We start from the raw sequence: 26,179 nt of genomic DNA, 5'->3' as shown, positions 1-26,179 counted from the left end.
CAAAGCTGGTGCTCTACCACCTGAACCATAGCTCCATTTCCAGTTTATTAGTAATTAATTGGAGATAAGAGTCTCACAGACTTTTCTGCCCAGGCTGGCTTTGAACCATAATCCTCTGATCTCAGCCTCCTGAGTAGCTAGGATTACAGGATTGAGCCAGTATTTTAGAGTAAATGAAAGACATCATCATACCTCATCACTGAACATCTTGGCATTCACGAAAATAATAAAAAAAAAACATTGCTGGGCACTGGGGTGCTCACACCTGTAATCCTAGCTACTCAGGAGGTTGAAAGGATCGCAGTTTGAAATCAGCCTAAGCAGGAAAGTCTGTGGAACTTCAAATAACCAGTAACAACAACAACAACAAAGCTGGAGGGCTGGGAAGGTGACTCAGTAGTAGAGTGCTTGCCTTGCATGCATGAGGCCCTGGGTTCGATTCCTCAGCACCACATAAGCAGAAAAAGGCCAGAAGTGCTGCTGTGGCTCAAGTGGTAGAGTGCTAGCCTTGAGCTGAAGAGCTGAGGGACAGTGCCCAGGCCCAGAGTTGAGCCCCCATGACAGACAAAAAAAAAGCTGGAAGTGGAGGAGTGGTTCAAGGGGTAGGGCATCAGTCTTAAGCAATAAAACCAAGTAAGAATACATGGCCTTGCGTTCACACACACACACGCACACACACATGGAATAGAACATTATTTATACAATCTCAAATCTATTAGTTCTCTTGATAAAACAAATGGTAATTGTCTATTCTCCAATAAACAATTAGCCTAATGTTTTGAGGGAAAAATACCAAGACTCAGAGTGGATGGTTTTTTCGTGTCACTCAGCTAGTAGGCACAGAGCCCAGATATAGACCTGAGTGTGATCCCCAGGCCTCCTCTCTTGCCGGCCTGTCCAGTGGGGTCTCCAGTCTTATCCACAGTCCCGGCACTGGCAGGGGTGGAGGTGCATGCAACCACATTGTGAACCGGTTAGGAAGCAGACCCTAGAGAAATGGAGAGATGGAAGGTGTTGCCCAAAGTGGCCCAGGAAGGGCTGACTGCGCTAGAGCTTCTATTATTGGAAGGCAAGAAGAAGGGGACCAGTACCAACTAGAGCTGGCACCCGAAGCCAGCCTCCTTCCCCACATCCCCAAGAGGAATGCCAGCCCCTCCATTGCAGTCTTCCTCCCTTTCCTTCCTTCCTTGGTCAGGTTCACTCCCTTTTCCAGCCCCCGCCATCTAGGGCCTTCTTTACTTCCTCTCTGGTCTCCAAGGGGCAGTTTACAAAGCGACAAGCAGTGACCCCTGCCGGTCCTGTGTCCCTTTTGCCCTCCTCCCTCCTTTTGGCCTTGAGTCCAGTCAGGGATGTGCTGACATGGGAGCTTTTGACCCATGTCTTCTCCAGCCCTCAGCTTCTCTGTGGGCGCCCCCAGGCCTGTGGTCGGCCTACAAAAGACGCACATGGAAAAACCATTTGCTTCCTGGAGCATCTGCTTCCTCTGTTCCAGGCCAGCTGTCCCCGTCCTCTGTCCACACTCTGCTTCTCTAAAGTCTTGGGATTGCAGAATCAGGATTCTGACTGGTTACAAGACTCTAGAACTGACCTCAAAGCTCTGGCACAAAAGAGCAGGCCTGTGGATTGCCTCAGAGAGGAAAAGAGGTGAACGTAAGACAAGAAGAGGCCAAGGGACAAGAGTCACTTGGCAGTGACACAGGACCTGAAGAGAGAGGCAGTAATAGGAAACATGGGTGCCTGTGCCAATCCCATGGCTACCTCATCAGTTGAGGAAGTGTATGAAGTACTGCCTCTTCCTAAGGTGAGAAGATCTGCCCAGCATTCTTTATGGGCCCGAGGGAAGGCCTAAAGAAGCAGTAGAGAAATGTTGCCCTGAGCCAGGCACTGATGGATCACACTTGTAATCCTAGCTACTCAGAAGGCTGAGATCTGCTGATTGCACTTCAAAGCCAGCCTGGACAGGAAAGTGTGTGAGACTCTTGTCTGCAATTAACCACCAAAAAGCCAGAAGTGGAGCTGTGGCTCAAGTGGTAGTGCACTAACCTTGAGAAAAAATGCTTATGGAGAATGCCCAGGCCCTTCATACCAGGACAGTACAAAATGAAAGACAGAAAGAAAGGAAAAGAAGGAAAAGAAAGAGAAAGAAGAACTGAAGGAAGGAAAAGAAGAAAGGAAGAGAAAGGAAAAGAAGAAAGAGGAAAAAGGAAGAAGAAAGAAGGAAGAAATGATGTACTGCTACCCAAAGAATATTAACTAGATGGATAAACAAAACTCAAATACCACATGTAACTGGAAAACAATCTTGGGTACTCTTGTCTGAAAGGAAGGAGTTCCACATCCCCTTGATTAGATGCAGTGACCCACAGTGTCAGAGGGGCTGGAGCCAAACTAGAGAATTTCCAGAACTTGAGAGCAGTATGGTGTGTGGGAATTCCCATCTTCATGAGAATAATGGAGAAGATTTGAACCTTTTGGGAAAATGTGCACAGCAGAACCTTCTCAAGTTGTTGTTGGAAATACCCAGTATACCTGCCACTTCTTGCCTTTGGAATTGGTCTAAAACAATAGCTTTCCTGGGTCTCAAGCCTACACACATCCAATCTTGTCAGCCTCCATAATCACATGAACCGATCCCTCATAATAACTCTCTACCAATTCTTTATAAAGCTCTATCAACCCCTTAAAATAAATCTCTAGGGGTTTGAGGGATGAAGATCAATGATAGAGTACTTGCCTAGCATGCATGAGGCCCTGGGTCCAATTCCCAGCACCCTCCACCCCCTGACCAAAAAATGTAAAGGATAATTTAAAACTTGAAATACCTAGCTACACACACACACACACACACATACACACACACACACACACACACACACACACACACACACACACACACAAACACACACACACACACATACACACACCCTATTAGCACTTTTTCTCCAGAGAAGATATGAGTATTTCCTCCCTCCCTGACTCTTGCTTCACTCTAAAAAGAAATGATAGACTAAGGAGCCTTTTCCATTGCCCTCCTGTGATTCTGATGCCTCTAGATCAGTGGGACTGAGTCTATAAGCAGCACAGACTTAACTTCTGGGCCAGCAATCCTTGCTGCAAAGTAAAAGCATCCTTTAAACGTCTCCCAATTCATATTGCCTTAGTTTTGCTCTCTATCTTGTTCTCTACAGAGATGACTGTTGAACACCCTGATGGTAGGGTCTGATTCCTCACTCTTGGTCCCTAAAGGGATATCTAATGAGTTCTGAAGACATTCCTAGTTTGAAAACAGCAGGACTGAAAAGAGTAGTCCATATGAACTTGTAGTTAGGATCAGTCAAATCCGTCTTTATTGAGACATGAAAGCCTAATTCTCAGAGACCAGTCACCATTTGGGGTAATAGGGGAAGTGGGCCTTAGCCATGGCTGGATGAAAGACAACGGGGTCTGTCCATGGGGCCACTATACTAGGGCAAGTTAGAGGCCAGCATGTCACAGAGAATAGCTCTAAACCCAGGAGGAGCCTGCCTGACACTCAACTCTGACAGCTCTAATCCTGTATGAACCTGAATGAACTTGACACCAGACATCAGATCCCTCTTCTCACTCGGGTCCAGGATTCTCACCCTCCCCTCAACCTTGCCACCAGAGGATGGAAAACTCTGACCCTATCTCAGGCTGTCATTCAAAGATAGCTAAAGTAGGAAGACATTGTAGGAGATAGACAGATAGCACGAAGAGTCAGAGAGTTCTGAACAACAGAAAGGCTGGGTTCCATTTAGACTTTATTGGCCAGTTTATTGGTCAAATCCAGCCAGGAAGACAAATAGTATACCTACTATAAGCAGGGCATATTTCACCTCTGTATGTGTATGTGCATGCACATATGAATTAAACCAAACATACATTATGTGTAAATTACACCAAACAGTGCACAAAACAAGGTTGTAAAATTGTTGTTCTCTGCCATCAATAAGTAGAGTATTAGCAAACACCCACATAATACTAATATAAATTTTTCACTTAATATTGACAATATTCTATAACAGTGCCATTAAGCCATGTATCCATGAAGAAATGAGAGTTCTGAGAGGTGTGCAAACATCCTGAAGTTTCATGGTTCTTCAGCTGTGTTTGTCTCCCTAGCTCCTACCACCACTCCACCAGGGTGCCACAAAACACAATGTAACCAAGAAAAATAGGAGAGTGCTTACTGGGTATTGAACCTCAGGCCCCTTTGCTCAGGGACCCTGTGTTGTAGTTGGTTGGACTTGAGGTTGGAGGACTTCTTCATATCCAATGACTGATTTCACAATATCATTCAAATGTCAATATAGGAAGCTGGCGATCTTCTCCCCTGGGTCTTCCTCCTTCCCAACTCTGCATAGAGTGAATCATCTGGTGAATAATTCAGAAGTAATCAGGACAGTGAGGGTAACAGGAGAGTGGTGGAGGTATCGGAAGGGCTGAGGTTGGCAACCTGAGCAGACCCTCATCCTCCCAGGGCCACTGTGCTCTGGAGAGAGGGGAGGCTAGGAGCCTTAGGTGGTAACCATCAGAGAGATGGGATCATGGTGGATCCGTGGGCCCAGCACAGACCATTCAGCCTCCAGCTGCTGATATACCTCTGCCTTCTGCATCAAGGGGCCTCAGGTAAGTGAAACATCCCCTTCCCGGCTGGTCCATTCCCTAATCCCATCCCATTATTTCCCTTGATGTTCTTTATTCCTTATGGAGCTTCCTTTTGCATTTGCAAGGACACTCAGGATACTCAGTGACATCTATCTATGCCTTTCATCGGCTAGACATTTAGAGAGAATAGTTTGGGCCACAGCAATACCCAGAGGGTTGGAAGGAGACAGTTCTGACTCTGGGTCAAGCATTTTCTTTTAGCATAATGGGGCATCCAAATTGTGTCTCTTTCCACAAACACCATGCCTGTCTTTTTTTTTCTGGAGAAGATGCTGGCATTGGGTTGTCTAAGACTGGAGTAGTCAGGGCTTCAACCCCAGCTCTACCACCTACAGTGTGTGTTTTGGCCACATAAGTCAGCTCCTCAAAGTTGTGCCATATGTTAAGTTGCTTATGAGGTTGTCCGAATTAAGGTCAATAGAGTATGGGAAGAGTCCAGTCCAGGTTCTGACAAGAACAAGGGAAGTGTGTGGTCAGTGGAGATGTGAGTTACTCTTGAGCATGCCTACTGAGGCTCTCAGTACCTTTCAGGACGTAGGACCTCCCCTCGCTGGCCACCCTCTAAGGGTAGGGGAAGAGGGTGCCTGTGCTGAGACTGAGTTGAAGGCTAGGCCCTGAGCAGGGAGCACGTGCTGAATGACTTGCCCATGAAGACTAGTAACATCTGGCCCCAAGCACTCTGTAACAGCAAGAACAGGGTCTCAGTTGTCCTGCGGTCCTGGTGCCAGGCAACTCATCATTTTAATTGACCAATGAAGAATTCTGGGAAGGCTAGCACAGGCTGCCGTCCTTTCCTCCTGGCTGCCATAGGACTGGAACAAGATGGGTTCTGGTCCTCGAACTGTCTTGGAATCCTTACACAGTGACCTCCAGACTCTGACATGCCGGTAGCCATGTTCACCTTGTGCATTCCCAGGCATGTCATTGTCATCTGACTGATCAGATTGACCTTAGAATGTTTATGAAAAATACGGATTCTGCTGAGCACTGGTGGTTCATGGCCTGTAATCCTAGCTATTCAGGAGGCTGATATCTGAGGATAGCAGTTCAAAAGCCAGTCTAAGCAGGAAAGTCCATGAGACTTTTATCTCCAATAAAAAAAAAAGCTGGAAGTAGAGCTCTGGCTCAAGTGATAGAGCACTAGTCTTGAGCAAAAAAGGCTCAGGAACAGCTCCTAGGCTCTGCGTTCCCAGCCCAGGCTGCCTAAGATTCTAGGACAGTAAGCAGAGGCTCATGAGGTGTGCTGAGCCCAGAGCAGCTCAGACTTCTCTTCTTGCTCCTTCTCTCTCTAGGCCAGCCCTACTTGACTTCCAAAGATGCCCCAGAGGAAGAGGCTGTGTCCATCCAAGGAGTGCGGGGTGGCTCTGTAGAGCTGTCCTGTGGTTCTGGGCCTACCTCATTGGTGGTCCTCTGGAGCTTTATCCCCACAGATTCTGTGGTTCCTCGGCCTGTGGCAATCACTGATGGAGTCTCTTGGAAGGTGGAGGCTGGGGCTTCCACTCTGGGGGTTGTGAGTCTGAAGAACAGCAGCTTGCTGGTAGAGGAGCTCCAGGAGGGTGCCCAGGGCCACTTCTTGTGCCAGGCTCTGCACACATCTCCAGGCCAGCTTCATACCACCTACACCTACCTCACACTGGCTGTGCTGGGTAAGACACCAAGCCAGGGAGGCCGCTGACTGCAGCTGATCTGCATGCTGCATGGACTACACATTCTCTTTGCATGAGCTGGATCTGAGGATCCAAGGCTTTCCTCCAGAGAGTGAGGAAACCTGGTTTTGCAGAGAAGGGATGTTCAGGGCTGAGTGAGCAAGCAAGCGCTCAGCCAGAGGGGACAGGATCTGCAGGCACAAACCCAGGATCTTTTCCTTCCTCTGCCCAGTGCCCGTGTACAAGCCACAGGTGCGGCTGAGTGACCCGTCCCCAGTAGAAGGCGTCTCCGTGGAGGCCATGTGTGTTGTACGTGAGGGCACGGAACCGGTGACTTTTACCTGGTATCATGAGCCACCCCGAGGTCCTGGGGAGACACTGATTGGGTTCACAGAGCCCCTGCTCTGGCTGGATCCGGTCAACCGGTCACACCTGGGTTGGTATGTGTGCAGCGCTCAGAATGTCGTCAATGCACTGAGCAGCGACAGAGTCTTCCTGGATGTCATGTGTAAGTGGAACCTAAGGAACTGACACCCCTCCCCACCTGAGCATGAGCTCCCCCAAATTCTACAGGAGAGTGCCCCAACCTTCCAGAGTACTCTGACAGGCAAAAGGCCCTGGGTACATTACCCATTGGAGCCAAATGTACCAGAGTTCTTAACTTTTTGAGGACATGAGCTCTTGTGAGTACATCAATGTCCATGATTTTAGTGATAAGCTCAAGGATGGCCACAGTCAGTCTTTTGTTCAAGAATGGTTCAAAGTGATTGCTGAACCATGGATGGAGACAGAGAGGGAGCCCACATGGGCAGAGAGGGCATAGAACTAGTGCAAAGGCTGGGGCTGAGAAGCCCAAGTCAGAAATCAGAAGAGAAAGATGAAGAGGAGGGTGCCCTAGAACTCACTGTTCAAATAGACTAGCCACACGTGTGTCTTTGATGATTCAAAATACAGCTAATTGAGCTCTAAGTGTAACATGCACACTTGATTTTGAAAACCCAATCATAAAGAGAAAATATAAAATAGCTCATGAATTATGTGTGTGTATGTGTGCATGCACATGCGCATGTGCATGGATGTGTGTGAATGAGCGCGTGCCTGTACGGGGGTTTAAACTCACATCCTCACTCTAGTTTAGCTTCTTTGTTTGCTCAAGGCTGTTGCTCTACCATGTAAGCCGCATCAATTTCCTGCATTTTGCTGGTTAATTGGAGATGAAGAGTCTCTCAGGTTTGTTGGCCTGGGCTGGCTCCAATCTAGGATCCTCAGATCTTAGCTTCTTGAGTAGCTAGGATTATGGATGTGAGATGTGCCCAGCATATCAATAACTTCTCATTAAATTAAATTAAAGTAACATTTTGGATACATGAAATGTCTCAAGAAAGTTAAAACCAGTTGGTACTTTTTGTTGTCTAACTGAATTTGGCCATATTTCCTAAGATTTGGCTTACTAGAGAATTAAAAACACTTTCTGTAGCTTATACAGACTCTAGACTAGAGGTTTTAAGGAGCAGCCATGAATGGAAACCTGTTTGTCTTAATGGTGGTGGTGTGAGGAAATTGTGAGGTGACATGGAAGAGCCAGGTGAACGAGAGATCTCTCAGGAAGGAGCTTGGAGTGAGATGGAGGCAGGCAGGGATTTCAGTCTCCTCAGGTATCAGGCCCTCCAGCAAATAAAAGGTGTTGACTTCAGGGCTCAGCGTATTGTCCAACATGCCATCTCTGCAGTTCTCAGAGACCAAGAGCCTAGGGCCCAAGTAACCTCAGACCTGAGCATGCTGGGGGGGTTGGCCACCCTACTTTTCTTCCTCTGTCCAGCAAGCTCTTGCATGCCTTCTCCATGAGCCCACACAAGCAGTCCCTCTTGGGAGTCCCTAGACTCACAGCTTGCCTCTTGAGCCCTGCCATGTAGGCTGCCCACCCTCAGCAGCCCTGCTCACCTTGCATGGCCCTGTGACCATGGCCCCTTGGACTCGGAGTAACTGGAGGATGGGGGTGAATTATCTGCTCCAGGAATGGATGAACAGATTCAGCAAAGGCGACATGAGTGAGTGAGAGGACTTAGGTCGGGGAGGTGTGATGGGTCTTCCTTGGCCTCTAGATGGTCCAGACAAGCCGGTGATCACTGTGGAGCCCCTGGGATTCACCGACGAGGGCTTTTGGGCCAGTGAGAGACAGGAGGTGACCCTGAGTTGCCTGGCTGCATCCAACCCTCCAAGTCACTACGTGTGGCTCCATGATGATACTCAGATCCACACTGGGTCCATCTACATCATCGCCAGTGCTGGCCGCACCCACACAGGCTTATACACTTGCCTGGCCCAAAACAGGCACTTGGACACCCGCACCCAGACCACCATCCGACTCACCATCTACTGTGAGTGTACGGGAGGGGGCGGGGGCACCCACAGCCGGAGCCTACCCAGACTTGGACGCTGACAGGCCCCACCACGCTGTGGGAAGTGGGGTAAAACTGGCAGCAGTATGAGGGAGGGAGGTATATCAGGAGAGCCGGGTGGACTTATGGGGCTGGGGTGGGGGAGGGCACACATGAGGCCATAGTGAAACCCTCTGGGGGAAGTCTTTGACCTTAAATGACCACCCCTCCCTAAATAGTTCTTCCCATGGTCCGGAGGCCTGAACTGAGGCACAGAGAAGGGTAGACTGATGACTGGTAGACTGGTGAGAAGAGAATGGGAGTTTGGACTACCCACAAGGCCTCTGGTATTCATCAGGAGCTTGGACTCCTGCCAACCCTTTTCTTCTTGCTCCTTGATCTAAGTAAGGCCTCAGTATGTTTCCTTGTCATCCTCTCAGAGAAATCCAGTCTTTCTCTACTCGCCAACTTCTCCCAGCCTCTCCCACTTTGACATCCCAGGCCTTCAAGCCCCTTCCTAGCCCAGGCCTGCAGGGCACTGGATGTGGTTCTAGCCCCTCCTCTCGTCTCCTCACCCCCCACCCAGATCCCCCTGAGAGGCAGCCCTCCTGTACTGTGCTCCCCACCCCTGGGGCTGTGACTTTGCTCTGCACCTGGCCTGGGGGGCTTCCAGCTGCCCAGCTGCAGTGGGAAGGACCCCAGGGGACAGGCCCTACCGCCCCCAGCAATGTCACCTGGAGTCATGTAGCCACTGGGCTCCCCAACAACAGTGTCTTCACCTGCACTGGCCAACACCCATCCCTGAGACAGCCAGCCCTCTGCAGGATCACGCTCTGTAAGTAAACAGCCAGGGGCTGGGAGGCTGCAGGCAGTGTGGGTAGGGGTTGGATAGGGCCTAGGGTGGAATTCCAGATCTCAGGCTATGAAACATATGAGTAATTCACCCCTCAGCATCTAGCTCCCCAAGTTCCATCTGATGCCATGTTCTGGCCTCTTTAGTTCATGCATAGAGCCCATGCGACCCCCCTCTTCGCTGTTCCCCAGCCTCCATGGACAGCCCATCAGCCTTATACTCTATGACACGTTGGTTTGGAAATGTCTTTCCAATGTTTTCTCTGCTGCCTCCTCTTCTGCCCCTCTCTATCCAAGACTAACGTGATTCCGTCGGCAAGGTCCTCCTCCGGATGCCCTTTCTACCTATAGCCTTACACTTTTTATTTTTTGTCAGTCATGGGGCTTGAACTCAGGGCCTGGACGCTATCCCTGAGGCTCCAGACTAGGGCACTACCACTTTGAGCCATAGCTCCACTTCTGGTGTTCTGGTGGTTACTTGGAGATAAAAATCTCATGGATTTTTTTTCTGCCCAGGCTGGCTTTGAACCATGATCCTCAGATCTCAGTCTCCTGAGTAGCTAGGATTACAGGCGTGAGCTACCAGCAACCAGCTTTTTTACACTCTTTAAATGTTTGTTAGTGTCCACTCTCATTATCCTACCACGTGGCCAGGCCCCTAGAAAGGATGAATAAAAGAGTGACAGAGTAATGGAGGAATGAGTGAAAGGCATAAAGAAGAGAGGGGAGGGGGAAGGAAGGCCTGCTAAGGCCTTCTTCCTCGCATAGGCCCTTGCTGAACCACCATCCCTTTCTAGGGGAACCACCCTGGAGCCCAACCTGTAGGACCACAGCTACAGTAGGCGACCAGTTCATCATGCTGAGCTGTGAGTGGCCTGGAGGTCACCCTGCTGCTGTTCTGAGCTGGCTCGATGGGCAGCAGCAGCCCTTGGGCGGCAGCAGTGATTCGCTGGCAGTCCACCTCCTGAAGGCTCAGGGAGGTCTGTCTGGTAAAGAGTTCACCTGCCGGGGCTCTCATCCCCTCAGGAGCGCAGATCTTCACTGCCAGATCCGGCTGGGTGAGTTACAGCCAGGGTTAGAGCCTGGTTCTGGGGCTGAGGCAAAAGGGGCAGCACTTCGGAACGAAGGACCCAGACCTGGGGGCAGGTGGAGCTGTGTTGGAATGGAAAGAAACTGATTCACCTCCCACTAAAGGTGTTTTTTTGTGTCTGTCCTGGAGCTTGAACTCAAGGCGTGATCCCTGCCCCTGAGCTGCTTCATGCACAGGCTAGCACTTTACCACTTGAGCCACCGCTCTATGTCTGGCTTTTTGGTAGTTAATTGGAGACAGGAGTCTCAAGAACATTCCTCCCTGGCTTTGAACTGCAATTCTTACATCTCAGCTTCCTGACTAGCTACAATTACAAGTGTGAGTTACAGCACCTGGCAGTCTTAAAGATTTTTGATCCCTAAAATAAGAGAGATTGGTCTGGTTTAATGTCCAATATGAAGATAATGCAAGCTATGCATGTGATTTTAAATTATCTTGAGGCCACATTAAAAGCAAGTCAGAGAAAAGACAACGGAATATATTGAACAGAATTCAATATATTGAATTAAAATTATTTTTATTATGCATATTACAATATATTTAAAATACATAATTATATATTTTAATTTATACTAATAATATCTAATTATATATTAAACACATTAAAAATATTTAGTTACAATAAATTTTTAATTCAATATCTTGAATTAAATTTGTTAATTTCAATGTATTCTAATTTTAACATGCAATAATAAAAATATTTATGAGCTATTTTTCTCTTTTTTCATCCTCTTTTGAAATCCAGTGTATTGATAAATAAAACACAACATATAGCTGGGCGCTGGTGGCTCACTTCTGTCATCCTAACTACTCAGGAGGCTGAGATCTGAGGATCACTGTACCAGGCCAACACCAGGCAGGAAAGTCTGTGGGACTCTCATCTCCAATTAAGCACCAAAAAAAGCTGGAAGTGGAGTTGTGTCTCAAGTGGTAGAGTGCTAGTCTTCAGCAAAAAACCCTCTCATAACACCCAGGCCCTGAGTTTAAGCCCCAGGACCAGCACAAGCAAACCAACAAAAACCCACAGAAAGCACAACAGTTTTGACTGGCTCCCTTTCAGGTTCTCAGTGGTCACATGTGACTATGGTATTGGACAGTAGGTGTGGGGATGTCGAGTGCATCTCTCAATGACATCTCTTTGCATAGGGAGGTGCTTCTGCTACATTCTTGACTGACGTTAATATTTCAGATGTCAAAGGTCTCCCTCCCTTCTTTTGCTTGTGGTCTTTTTCCTTCTGTCTTCATCTGATCAGCTACTCTAATAGCAACTGGAGACAAAAAAAAGAAATTACATGTTAAGAAATGTTTAAATGTGGAAAAAGCAAACACAGGGGTGGGCACATGCAACAGCTCTCACAAAATGATTTACCTCTTGGTCTCCAGAGGCTTTGTGACTAGCATGCTTTGGGGGTAGGCAGGGGAGGAGGCATGGAGGTGACCTCCAAGGAGGTCCTCAACTCAAAACAGTTCCTTTCCTATTACTCAGTTTCAGGACCGGAAATTCCATCATAGGAGATTCATCAACACCTGAGAGTCTGGGTCTTTAATAAGCGTCTGTCCATAAAAACAGAACACCTGCTCTAGCCCAGCACTCTGCCTGGAGCCAGGCGAGGGAGGGCATAAGGGGGAAGGAGGCCCCTTCCAGGTAGTAGAGGGGGGTTTATGTAGACATGAGTAAGGCAAGACCCCCTCTTTGCAAGAGTGGAGGCTGGGGAAGCATGGAGAGGGGGCAGGAAGGTGAAGAAGCATTGCTATTGCCAGCTAACCAGATGTGAAGGTCACTCGGTATAGACTTGGAGTTTGACAGGAGGGTGGACGGGCCCAGCACATGCTTCACTGCCCTCTATCTTTTCTTCTCTTCTGCTTTCTACCCCCTTTTACTACTGGCCAACGTTTCTCCCTCAAGCCTTCTGGAGAGCTGGGGACAATCGGTTGTTTCCATCCTCACTTTCTGTCCCTGCAGAAGCCCCTCAGCTGGCAGTGGCTGAGTCCCAGGTGTCAGTGTTGGAGGGGCAAGAGGCCTGGCTGGAGTGCACTCTTCAGGGGGGCGTGCCCCCTGCCCAGCTCCTCTGGCTGGCACCTCGGCAACAGCAGGTGGAACAGAGCACTTCTGGATACATGCTCTACTCCACGAGTGCCCAACTGCACCTCCGAATCCGAGACGCTGACCCAGCACACCACAGGGGCACCTACCAATGTGTGGCCCACAATGCTGTGGGCAACAGCAGCCAGGATGTGCGGCTAGAGGTTCTGAGTGAGTGCAGCGGGCGTGTGCTTGGGTGGCAAAGAGGATGGTGGGACACTAGCAGTCCCAGAGTCCTTTGCAGAAAGCCTTAGAAATTCCTTGCTCTAAAACTTGGACACCCTGGGCTCCCTCGGGCTTCAAGAAGAACCCCCTTTCCCTGCTCCCAAGCCAGTACAATCCTGGTGGGTGAGATGAGTCATGAATCGGATGCCGATTCCTGGGTAGGCTAGCGAGTTTGCATCTCATGCCATCTTGAATACAGGCATGCAGAATTCCATGCCATCTGAACCATTTCCTTGTCCTCATTTCATGGAGAAAGTGGACTTGGTAGATTTGCTCAGGAGTGCGAACCCCAATCTAGCATATCTCCAATCTAGTCCATCTTCCACACTGCAGGCAGTCTCTCCACAGGAACCAATGTGGCTGGTTGTGTTCCCTCCCGCCTCTCTCCCCACCCCACTCACCTCCAGGGTATCCGGCTCCTCCCAATGTTACCATCAGCCACCTGATGTACAGGCGGCACCGGAGAGAGGTGCAGCTGCAGTGGGCCATTCAGGGCCCTGGGAACCTGACTGGCTTTCTGGTGCAGCGGAGGGCCAGTGTCCCCAGCCCAGGAACAGGGGCTTGGGAGACAGCAGCTAGAGACATTGAGCCAGAGAGCAGGGACCGGCTTCTGGGAGGCTTGGACCCAGGGGTCCTTTATGCCTTCCGAATCCTGGCTCTGAATCACCGAACCGCAGGACATCCCTCCGAGGTGAAGACACCAGGTGCTGGGCTGATGGCAGGGAGAGACTCATCTTCCCCCCTCCTCAAAGCTGGGCCATCTTCCTCTCGACCCTCGTCCACACAATGCCCCCACCCCCCTCCATTCCTTTGCTTCCTTCTTGCTGGGTTCCCCAACCTCAGTCTGTCCTGTATTCTACCCTCTCCTTGGGGGTGCTTGGGTAGTATCGATTACTCTCTCCAACCCCTTCCTGGGGATTCAAGAGGATCCAGGCCTAGGGGCAGAACTCAACCCAGCTTGAATCAGAAGGAACATGGGAGAAGGGAGGAAGGCGGTGGAGATTTCTTATGGAGAGGAAGCCCACTCTGTGTCTCAGTCTCACTCCTGGGGTGTAGAGCACTCTCCGTTTCCTGTTGATCTCTCTCTGTGTTCTGGGAAACTCTCATTTTATGGCTAGACTGCCAAGACAAGCAGCCTTCTGCTTTCTGGGCCAGAAATAGGGGATTTGGCGGAGGACTCAAATGATCAGGAGCACCAGGCAGCCAGAATACCTCTCCCCTTGGGAGGGAACTGACTGCCAGGTTCTCTGGGGGCCCCATGGCAACTGGCCGACAAGCTGATCAGGATACCCACCTCCTTCACCCTGTGTGGCTCTAACCCCTGCAACCCACGCTCTGCTCCCCTCTTCCCCAGTGGACCCTCCCTTCAGTGCCTATCCAGCAGTGTTGGGTGCAGCAGGCACGGGAATGGTGGTGGCGACAGTGGCTTCTCTGTTGGTGTTCCAGTATGCAGCGCGGCACCCTCAGACTTTCCCCTGTGAGTCTGAAAACTTGGTAGACACACACCCAAAGGAGAAATTAGGTTCTTCCTAATATCTGTGACCCTTTCCCTAAGGCTGATGCTGTCTTCTGGGTCTCCGGACCCCAGCGTCAGGTTCTGGGCCATCTCCTTCTGGTTCCTGGAGACCAGGAATGGAGACCACAGGGAGGCAAAGGAGGATCGTTCTCATGAGAACCATGTCAAGTCTGTCAAGTAACTCTTCTCCTTTTCTTCCTGCAGGTTTCGGGCAGCTGCTTATTCCCCTGTGAGTAGGGGGCCCTGGTCACTCTAGGGGAGGACTTTGGTCTTCACCACAAGGGAAGGCTAGGAAAACAGTTGCTACCAACTTTCCTCTTGTCCTTTCTCCACAGGGAGCACAGGGACCAACAGAGGGGCTCAGAAGACCCAGAGACACACACAGGTAAGCACAATTTTATACTAAAGATTATCCAGAAGAATGCAAAAAGAAACGACCAACCCTTGGGAGCTGGAGGTGTGGTTCAGGTGGTGGAGCATCAGCCAATGAATGAAAGAAAGATCCCGAGTTTTGAGTCCTGGTCAGCTGACTTTCATTCACATGCTGTTGGACTGATTGTTCTCTGAGAAAAATCAGCCATGCCATCCCTCACTAAGGCACCTATCTCTCTATCTCTTCTCTGTCCATCTACGCTCTTGGTAGGCATAGAGACACCAGTTACCTCTTCAAGTTTGGATCCTGGACAAGAAGCCACTGATGCTCCAGTCAGTGTTACCATCACAATGACTGCAACACCATGAGGAAGGTGTAAGTAGGCCAAGGGAGATGGGAAGATATGGGCACTTTGGTTTTTAAAACCTTGGTCTTAAATAGCAGATTCATTTAATACTAGACTCTATAGTCTGAGGACCCCAAATATGTTGGTCATAAGAGATTTGGCCTGGCGACAGAAGTATGAGCAAGTAAGCTGCTTCCAGGAAAACAACAACAACAACAAAAGAAAACAGGAGAACTGTAGATGGAGCCATTGCTAAGAAAATCACACCTAATATTCTTACTAAGTGAGGGTTACTTCAATTGCAATTTATTCGGAGAGAGGCTAATTGCAGTGCCCACGTCTAGCGAGGGGAAGCTGGATGCATGGATGTGTTGCCTTTGTTCAAGTGCGGCTTAGAAGCATCCCTGACCTGCAAGTGGTCAGACTTGCCAGCCGGACACAAAGGTGTTCCAGAAACAGCATCCAGCCACCCGGCCTGGGGGAGCTGGCTGACTAGAGGGGAGAGGCTGTTCCAAAGTCACACTTCGTCAGCTGCCAACATGAGTCACTGGCTCCAAGTGTGTGTGTATGTGTGTGTGTCTGAAAGCAGAGTGCAACACAAATGAGTGCTTGTTCAGCTGACTTCGAGGAGTGAGGACTCTCAGAGCTGCCTCCACAGGGGACTCAGATGGGAAGAAACAGCCAGCCAGCCAAGGGATGATGTGCCAGCAATAAGGAAAGTGGCGCCTGACGGGAGACAGAAAACGGAGAGAAACTTCAGAAGTGACTTGAGTTCTCACAGACTTAGACTTTATTAGAAGAGAGGTTTCAGCGTCTCCCAAAACTCTCAGGACTGGGGTTAAGATTTAAAGGAGGCTTATTTAAGTATGGGAAATAAAATACAAAAGGGCCACATCGGATAACAAAGATTATGTTGGCTTTCTGATGAAGAGAGGCCTAGAAAATTCTCCCCCCTCCTCCCCCCTCCCCCCCCATCAGGGCAGTAAAACAAAACTTTTTTTTTTTTTTTGTCAGTCATGGGGCTTGAACTCTGGGCCTAAACGCTGTCCCTCAGCTCTTCAGCTCAAAGCTACTTGAGCCACTGCACCACTTCTGGTTTTCTGAGTGGTTTATTGGAGATAAGAGTCTCATGCACTTTCCTGCCTGGGCTGGCTTTGAACCACAATCCTCAGATCTCAGCCTCCTGAGTAGCTAGGATTACAGGCACAGCCACCAGTACCCGGCAACAAAACTTCTTTTGAGGTGACTGTATTTCTACTCTGAAATTCCTGACACTGTGGCCCTGGGTAGGTGGCAAACATAGACAATGTGTGAGGAAGGACTTTATCTTACTTCCCTTCTCCTCCCTTCCAAGAAATGCTTGGTGATCCAAGGGTCCCTTTACCTCCACACCAGAATTTCTTCAGCATTCCTATTCAACATTTGCCCAAGAGCCTGTTTGTTCCTTCGGGGCCTGGACCTCCAGAGTTAGAGCACACAGATAACTAACCTGGTTCTTGCATCTACACGGGAGAATCTTTTTTTTTGGGGGGGGGGGGGCGGGAGGAAGATGAAGATGGAGCTCCAAGACGTTACACCCACTCCATGCAAATAGTATGGTCACTGGGAACAGACAAGGCATGTCTGAGTCTCCCCGTCTTCACAGGAGACAACATGAAAAGCAGCATTCTCTTTTTAATATAAAATCATGTCAACTAAATAAAACCTGTCGAAAGCTACATCACTTAAAATATGTACAATTTCAAACATCATATTACAGCTTTGAGAGGGGAAGAAAAAAGAGTACTTTTCAATATGGTACAAAGCATGCATCTCAGTCACTACGTTAAAGGAGAGTAACACAGGTGCAGTTCAGTCACAAAGGTGGCCTCTTGGCAGTGCTGCAGCTGAATGACATACGTCATAAGTGATGCCTTAGTCTTCAGAGACTCAGTCATTACACAAAAGTAAACTCTAGCAAGGAATGCTTTTTGAAAAGACCATTTCAAAGGTGAAGAACATTGTAATATAACAGGTACTCTGTATAGCAATTATCACCAGATGATGGTCAGTATGTAATGCAGAGGAAAATCAGAGAGTTGGGGAAATGGTCAAGTGTGGGGGCGGGAGGGAAGATTAGATTAGGTACAATAAGGAATCCATGGGACTCTAGGGTAAGAGGCACGAGAAGAAGCTCTAACTGACTTTGCCATCACTGAGCTGGGAAAATCAAATTCTCCAATGTGGGGTGGGGAGAGGAGGGGTTTCAAAGTTTGAACCATAGATTCCTGAAGACTAAATACCAGGCAAAGAGCTCTTCCCTGGTAGGCCAGAAGGTGCCTTTCCCTGGCTGCAGTCAGAGCCTTGGGGAAATTCCACAGCTGGGGCAGATAGCAGCACACGTAATGGGACTGCTTCTGTCAAAAGAGTAAACCACACGCTTCTGGAAAGTGGTATGGAAAAATGGGAGGCGACTCCAGATAAACCAGGTTTCAAGTTAAGTCTCTGTGGCTCATCGCATGACCTGGGAGTTCCACAACTATTTTGTAGATTTGTTGTGATGACTGGGTGAGATATCATTAATGAGCACTGACCACAGTAGTTCCTCTGCAAATGTGACCGCTGTTCCCCACATTGTCCTAGGGCCTTTCATCTCCTGGGGGGATCGACATTAGGTAGGGCTGTGTCTGGTGACTGTGCAGGGCATGAAAGTTCAGAGCAACTCATTCTAAGAGAGAACTCGTAACTCCTAAACATAAAGGCAATTATATATTTATATTTATATTCATATATCTCAATATATAAAGGCATTTTTATAAATAAAATACAATAAAAGGGATAACACTTAAAACAGCGTTACTAATAATATAAATAAAGCAGTCCACAATGAGATTGCCTAAAAGGTAATTTTTCTCTTCCTGTGGACAGTGTCCCATATACAACCTCATTCTTTAAAAGCAGTTTCTGACCTATGGCTTTCTATGACCATACTTCTGTTTTGTGAGTCAGAATGACCACCTGAACACGGGACTCCCCCAAATTTTCTAAAAGTATCACTCTAACCTAATTGGCAAGACACACAGGGTAGGTTTTCGTATTCTGTGTACTAGGCTTTTGTCCTGTGCTAGTCACAGAGCAAAGGGCTGCAGATTACTCCCTCCAAAACCAGGCAAACTGCAGTAAAGCAACATGGAAGGTAGGCACTAGCATCTACACCAACTCTACACCAGCCTAACATTCAACTAGGGAATGATCTACTACATTCCCCTGGAAGTAACCCTTGCATAGTGGCCCAGCTGAGACAATACATTTTCACTAACAGTTCTATATATAAGAGATATAGACATATGTTGGGGAAGATGGATGCAGTTAGTTATATAGAAAGTTGATTCATACACTCTCTTGTGATAGCTAGGAAACTAATGTTAGTTTCAAGCATGTATTTTGAAAAGCAGTGGGACATTAAGGCACTGATTTTTTTTTTTCTCTCTGGCCTTGGTTTCCTTTCTGCATAGGGCAATAATCCAACCAGACCTTGCACTCTTCCTGCTTCATAATACCGCTTAGTAATTAGTACCTTGAGATTGAACATTACTTGTGCTCACGTGCAGACAGAAAGTGAGTCAGCAGGTCTTATTAGCACCGTGGTGAAAGGCACTCATACAATTCATCAGCCAATCCTGCTATTATAAACATTAGGTCACACTTGTGGTTGGTTTCAAAACATTCTTAGAATGTCTGATAACACAATATCAAATGACAGCTTTCTATCTGGAAATATGGCTAGTGGCAAACTTCAAATGGACTGGGCAATTCCCTTCTTACTGAATTGGTCAGCAACACTGGACCCCACGACATGAGTTCTTACTATCACAGAATGACCCCTCATTCTCCAAATGCTTGAAAACTAGGAAATATGAGGCCATTTCCTATTGAAAGGAAAGGAAGAAATGGAGGAGGAAACTTCTACAGCATAAATAATATAAAAGGGCACACATTTTAAGATACATTCATGACATTACGACTACAAAAAAATAAATAATGCTTTTCTCTGGTTTGAATGAATGGCCTTCATACTGTCCATCCCCGGGCCGGTGTGTGCAGTTACTAGCTTGCAGTGGGAGCATGATCATCCTCAGGTTTCCTGGGGTTGCTGAAGGACCCCTGATGGGCTGTCTAAAGGAATGCCAGGAGGAGACCATGTTGTCTTCTCAGTACAGTCTTCTGAGAGAGGTGACAAAATGAGAGGGTTCCAACTTAAAGTTTTGTTTTCTGTTTCTGAATGGAGATAGTTGTCTCCTGAAAAACAGAAAGGGTTGAGGAACAGGATGAAACAAAGGAGATATATATATATATATAGATCTATCTATCTATCTATCTATACAAGCACACATATATATATGTATATGTGTGTTTGTGTGTGTATATATATATATATATATATATATATATATATATTATTTTTTGCCAGTCCTAGGGCTTGAACTCAGGGCCTGGGTACTGTCCTAGAAGCTCAAGACTAAAGCACTACCACTTTGAGCCATAGCTCTACTCCGGTTTTCTGGTAGTTAATTGGAGATAAGAGTCTCATGGACTTTTCTGCCTGGGCTGGCTTTGAACCTCAATCCTCAGATTTCAGCCTCTTGAGTAGGATTACAGGCATGAACCACTGGCACTTGGCTATAAAGGCTGGTTTTTACAGAGGAGTTTAAAAATAGTAATGTTGAGCAATAGAGAAGGAACAATGAGCCAAAGTAGAGTCCAATTATATTTGGCTTAAATTTGTGAGAGACAGTAGGTTTAAAAAGCATAAAAGTCTTTAGGTTGAATACCTCTAAAAACTCTAAAGTAACTATCTTAAAGAAAGCTTAGTTGGGTATGGTGGCTCATACCTGTAACCATAGCTACTCAAGAGGCCGAGTTCCAGGCCAACCTTGGCAAAAAATTGACCAGATACCATCTCAAGCAATAAAATCTGGATGTGGTATACATGCCAGATATCTAGGAAGCATAAATAGGAGGACCATGGTGTAGGTGTAGGAGGACCATGGTGTAGGTATAGGAGGACCATGGTGTAGGTATAGGAGGACCATGGTGTAGGTATAGGAGGACCATGGTGTAGGTATAGGAGGACCATGGTGTAGGTATAGGAGGACCATGGTGTAGGTATAGGAGGACCATGGTGTAGGTATAGGAGGACCATGGTGTAGGTATAGGAGGACCATGGTGTAGGTTAAGGCAGGCATAAATGCAAGGCCCCATTAAAAAAAAAAAACTATAGCAAGAAGGGCTCCAGTTGAGTGTCTGCCTGGTTAAGTGCAAGGCCTCAAACCTCAGTACTTCCAAAATTAAAAAACAAACAAGCAAACTCACCTCATATCATAAAGGTGTCATTCTCTCAGCAGGTACAAAGAAAACCCAAGCCTATTTGGGTCTATTAATTATCTCAAATATGATTAACAGCAGGAGACGTGAGGATGTCATAATAGGATTTCAAATAATCCTTTATCCAACCTATCTTTTCTTGAAGTTTCCTAAACCTTCACTCTGTCTTGTAGGAAATAGGTGAACCCATCAGAGACCACTGAGAAAGCTATAGTTTAAAACACCCTCCCGTACCTCTGTTAAACTCTGCTGGGTCATCTTCTGTGGACTCAGAGTTGACATCATTTGTGTTGTCCTGACAGCAGGAGTGTTGGGTAGGTGTTAGTACCACACTGTCCTTGAAGCTCTCCTCAGGAAACTGGCCACAGTCAGAGACAGTGGAAGCCAGACACACAGGCATCTTCATGGCTCGGAGGGGCTTCATTTCCAGGCTGTCTTGAGGGTAAGGGGCTCCCACGGGGACCACAGAGAGGGCACTGTTGCTCAACGTGCTGCTGGCTTTGGTAAAACACCTGCAGAGTTTAAACCAAAGAAACAGGAGTGTCTCAGGGGCATCAATAATTAGAATCTGAAATAGCATTTGGTATTGTATATATACAGATTTTTTAAATGAACACTGGTACTTAAAAATGACTTTATGATTATTATGCCTTGAAATACCAAGAGCTCAAAAATTACAGCTACGGTGGAATACTGCAGGAGAATGCATCAAAAGGCAAATCACAAGAACAGAATCTTGCTAGGTACTGCTTGCTCACACCTGTAATCCTAGCTACTTGGGAGGCTGGGCTACTTGGGAGCTAAATTGGAAGCCAGATGGGTTAGAAAAGTCCACAGACTCCACCTCTAATTAACCAGAAAACGCCAGGTTTATCATACACAAAAGTCTGTGCTACTTTTTAAGAATTCAGGTTGTCTGGGACCTATCAATTTATTAAGAAAATCTTTTGGCCTGTCTGACTAACCTATAAGATAGGAAAATGGCATCACGCAAAAAATAGTAAAATATTATTTAACCATCTGAACAGTACAGATTCAGGATTGTATTTGGAAAACAAAGGTAGTTAGAAGTTGACTAAATATATTTTGGCTATTTCTGAAATATTTTCCAGAGAACTATTCCATGTCTGATTACATGGCTAACTATTTGTTAAACATTATGAAGAGTTACTGCAATTAGGCTAAATCATTATGTAAGTTTTGCAGTGTGTGTGTGTGTGTGTATGCATGCATGCATGCGTGCATGCACACACGTGTGCATGGGAATGGAACCCATGTGATCCCACTAAACTGCAGACCAGCCCACAGTCTCTCTTTTGATTATCCCTGAGGGCAAGGACTAACTATGAATCTCTTGGATGCGTGATGCTTATTTTCATGCAGGTACTTGGGAGACTTCTGAAAGTTATATTTGGGTGATGGTTTAATATTCAGCTCATCTCTGCTGTTTCCTCATGCCACTGTGTCTCATGTAGGGAGCTAGTAGAACCCTGATGACATTCTTCCAAGGCCCCATCCTCCATTCTCATTGTCAAACTGCTAGAAGCTACAATGCCCAGTATCAGACTAGGAGTTTCCTTTGGGGACTTAATTTACCAGTGGCCACTACATTGGAGGTGACTATAAATGCTGGGAAACAAGACTGGGGTGCATTAGTGAACGTGGCAAACTGACCCCCAAACAACTGACAAACAAACAAATAAATAAATGACCCCAAGCACCACTCTCTGACAACAGATCCCTGGCCTTCATATAAGAAACAGAAAACAGATGAGGAAGATATATAACTTCTTCAAAAGGAAGATACTAAGTTTATACAAAACGATCAGCAATAACAAAATGATCTGCTAGAAGAAAGAGTGAAGGTATGCCGAGCAATTAACAAACCAACTAAGTAAATCAAATCCTTGGCCTGAAAGAAGCCCTAAAATACTCTCTGTTCATCTCTGTACCCAGTTTTCATTGGAGCACATGTGGCTTCAGTTGTGAAAGAGCTCCCAAATGTAAGAGGACACAGGCTTTTGAGGATGTCACTGCAAAAACACTTGGAGATGGTTTGTATGATCTATATATTCCAGAGTGCTATCCCCAAGAGTTTCTGTTCTCTTCCTGACTATCAGCCACGTAGCTTGTACATTTCCCCCCACTAGGTGAGTTATATACATTTCTTCAAGCTGAGTTTTGATTGGCTACTTCCTGTCCATTTCCAGTCTCACTAGGCCCCTTAATTTCTTGTTCTTTCCTGATGGGACCTTAGTTTGTTCATCTGTGAATTTCATCAGTGTCCTCTCTACTTTCTCTTAACAAACTATCAAGATGGATGGCAAACAGATCCCATTTAATGTCAATCCCTTCCCATTAAACTAGCCAAGCCAACTGACAAACCATACTGTTTACATATCCAGAGCTGCAATACTGCATCTAAATGAGGAGAAAGGCAGACAGCTTTTGATGTATTTGATTAATAATTTTTTAATTTTTTTTTTGCCAGTCATGGGGCTTGAACGTATTAGGGCCTGGGCACTGTCCCTGAGCTTCTTTGTGCTCAAGGCTCTACCGTTTGAGCCACAGTTCCACTTCCAGCTTTTTCTGAGTAGTTCATTGGAGGTAAGAGTTTCACAGACTTTCTTGCCTGGGATGGCTTTGAACCATGATCCTCAGATCTCAGCGTCTTTAGTAGGATTACAAGTGTGAGCCACCAGTACCCAGCTTTGTTTAATTCTTGAAATGCCTGACCCACAGAAAGATTTCTCAATTGAGAAATTGCAAAGATCCACTAAATATGCTTCTTTCTAGCTTCTCACAGTGAACTCTTACTGGGTTAAAAACCTGAAAAGGTTCCAGCTAAGGAAATCCAGTGAGGCAGGCAGGCAGGCAGGCATTCATAACATACCACAAAGTTCATAGAGCAAAATCAAACTTCCCCACAGTGCTACTCTCTCCTCTTGCTCATTTTCAATTATTATTCCAATCATGCTTCCTCCAGTTCATACAACAACTCAGGCAATGTTTCTCCCCAGACAGCTATTCCTAAGCTATAGGGATTAAAAAAAAGGGACTAAAGGTCAGTAACGACTTGCTTCCTAAAAGTCCACTCAAAGAAATACATTTACGTCTAAACCTGAGGAGGTAGACAGAAAGGAAACTGGAGCAACAGGACCCAGTACAGGTGAGGTTCCGTGTAGGAAGGACCGTAAGGGAGACCTTATGAGTGTTTGGGCAGCGATGGGACACGAAACATGAGTTTGATCAGGGCAACGTCACATCTAAAAGGGTGGGCCACACAAGACACTACTGGGTAAATCACTCATCACTGCAGTGTTTCCTAGCTCAGTGATTGCACCCAACTACCTAGATCCATCCTTGACTCTTCCTTCCACTACCCTCCCCTTCCAATTACCCTAATTTTTATTTTTGTTTCAATCTCCCAAACTTATCTACTGCTAAATTCTAAATCTCTCTAATTCTTCATGTTGCCTCCACATGTTCAACTACCCTAATCCACTATTTCTCATCTGGACTATTACAACTGCTATCCTAACTGTCCCCACACTGTTCCCCTCCTAGACTTCAACCCATTTATTCTTCAAATGGTATCCAGCGTGTTCTTAGAAACCAGTCTTCTCATGATGCTATCCTGAGGAAATCCTTCACTCACTCAACATGGTTCTGAGTGATGTGATTTCTCTCCCTTTTGACCTCTGCACCTTTCATTTCCTCAGTCCCTTCTACAACCGCCTTCTTTAGATTCTCTGGGGCTTTAAGCATTCTGCATTATTAGAGATTGGAATAAATAGAATTCTCTGCTTGGAAAGCTCCAAACCTATCTCTTCCTCTTTTACTTGATTTTACAAATTCTTCGGAGATTAGCAAAAAATGTCGTTGCTTAGGGAGGTCTTTCCTCTCTAACATATCCTCCCTGACTTTTCCTTTAAAGCATCTAACTTTAATTGTATATCCACTGTTCTGATTTATGTCATTTATGAGAAAGTTATGTCTTCTCCTAAACCAAACTCTAAGCGCCAAGCAGGCAAGGGCATATCTCTCTGGCTCACTGCTATGTCTGCTGCATCCAGTTTAGCACTGGTAACTGTAGACCTTTGCCAACGTTTGCTGGGTGAACAAATAAATGAATTGTCTTTTTCCTTCTCACTCTCCTTATTTTACAGCTCTCTTTCTCTCCTCTTTTATTGTTTGGCAATATATCAAGGAAGTAAGTAAAAAAAAAATAGTAAGATATCTTATGAAAATGTCTAATCACAGTAAAGATGCAGGAAATAAAAGTAAATTAAGTCTTAGACTAAATATATAAAAATAATCAGCCAGGTTATTGCCTCTGGATGATCTTATTTGTTTTTTAATCTGAATACTTCCATACAAATGTTCCTAAATATCTATTTTAGTCTCCATCTGCACCCTGACCCCAAGACCAGTGTGTATACAAAGGCCTTCCTTACAGTGATATCTACCTGGTCTCTTTCCTTCAATCTAAGCTATACATGCCTACCATTCATTGAGCAAAAATATGACTTTCTTCTCAGAAAGCTTCACATGAATCAGGATGGATGTTACTAGGCCAGAGTTTCCTTTTTTGTTTTTTGGGTCTGGTCATGGGGCCTGAACTCTGGGCCTGGGCGCTGTCCCTCAGCTCTTCAGCTCAAGGCTAGTGCTCTACCACTTGAGCCACAGCGCCACTTCTGGCTTTTTTCTTTTTGTTTATGTGGTGCTGAGGAATGGAACCCAGGGCCTCAGGCATGCAAGGCAAGCACTCTACCACTGAGCCACCTTCCCAGCCCCTCCTTTTGATTAATGTAAAAATCGCATACTCTTCTGCTGTTTATTACAAAAATAAGGTTTTTTCTGTTTTACATATAAAATTGTAAGATTCACCATGCTTCTCTGAACTCTATTCATTATATTTCTCGCCCTGAGAACCATTACTAACTGTAGGCTTTCTGAAGGTAGGCTAGGCTAAATCCTAGTACATGATCAGACTCATACTTCCATACATACAAATGGCCACAAATTCAAGATGACAAAGGTTGCTTAAATGCTTTTAAGGAAATGGAGGGTATTTTTAGTAATAAGATGGTATTTTATCATAAAGACACATCTTTACCAAAGTCTACAATTAGATTATGGTGGGTGCAATTTTATATTTACTTGGGACAATCTTTTCATTTTTTTTTCTAGAAAGGAAAGAGCCTCAGAGATGCTATATAACTTCCCCAAATATCAGAGGTTTAAGAAGCAGCAAAGCCCAGGACTTCTTATTCTTAGACCAAAGGTCTTCTCATTATACCATTCTAACATGTAGTGAGAGGCAACATCTGCTGATGGCCATGAGAACAATCTAGTTTGAATCCAGGGAAAACCATCTGTAATAAGGAATCCATCCGATCACTGACCAAGTGTAGGAGCAGCTTGTGTTCATTAGCATGTTACCTAACCAAATGTGGTAATCTGTGACAAGCTCAGACATGGCTTCCATGTATGAACATTTTAAAATTGAAAGTCATTTGGAAATTAAATACCTAACAAGTAACTTTTTTTTTTTTTGTCAGTCATGGGGCCTAAACTCTGGGCGGGGGCGCTGTCTCTCAGCTCTTCAGCTCAA

At 46.3% G+C, this 26,179-nt stretch overlaps 2 protein-coding genes across 2 annotated transcripts in view; one reads left to right on the top strand and one right to left on the bottom strand.

The window, feature by feature from the left end:
• Nucleotides 1–4,568: 4,568 nt before the first annotated feature.
• Nucleotides 4,569–15,220, top strand: Vsig10l2 (V-set and immunoglobulin domain containing 10 like 2). The gene is made up of 12 exons (XM_042674828.1): nt 4,569–4,650; nt 5,982–6,335; nt 6,568–6,843; nt 8,438–8,713; nt 9,300–9,548; nt 10,363–10,623; nt 12,619–12,909; nt 13,371–13,667; nt 14,318–14,440; nt 14,684–14,708; nt 14,815–14,864; nt 15,123–15,220. Exons 1-12 carry the CDS (start codon nt 4,569–4,571, stop codon nt 15,218–15,220), a joined length of 2,382 nt encoding a protein of 793 aa, XP_042530762.1.
• A 1,632-nt stretch (nt 15,221–16,852) lies between these two features.
• Nucleotides 16,853–26,179, bottom strand: part of Cdon (cell adhesion associated, oncogene regulated) — an 83,584-nt gene continuing 74,257 nt past the window's right edge. The window contains exons 19-20 of the mRNA XM_042674955.1: nt 20,797–21,074; nt 16,853–19,476 (exon numbers count right to left, since the gene is read on the bottom strand). Of these exons, the coding sequence (XP_042530889.1) occupies nt 19,313–19,476; nt 20,797–21,074 (442 nt within the window). The 3' untranslated portion in view covers nt 16,853–19,312. The remainder of the gene's footprint in view (nt 19,477–20,796; nt 21,075–26,179) is intronic.

Source organism: Dipodomys spectabilis, unplaced genomic scaffold (assembly GCF_019054845.1).
Source record: "Dipodomys spectabilis isolate Male_0828 unplaced genomic scaffold, ASM1905484v1 ptg000023l, whole genome shotgun sequence".
Taxonomy (NCBI): domain Eukaryota; kingdom Metazoa; phylum Chordata; class Mammalia; order Rodentia; family Heteromyidae; genus Dipodomys; species Dipodomys spectabilis.
Note: the sequence above shows the minus strand (reverse complement) of the source record. Positions and strands in the feature narration are given on the sequence as shown.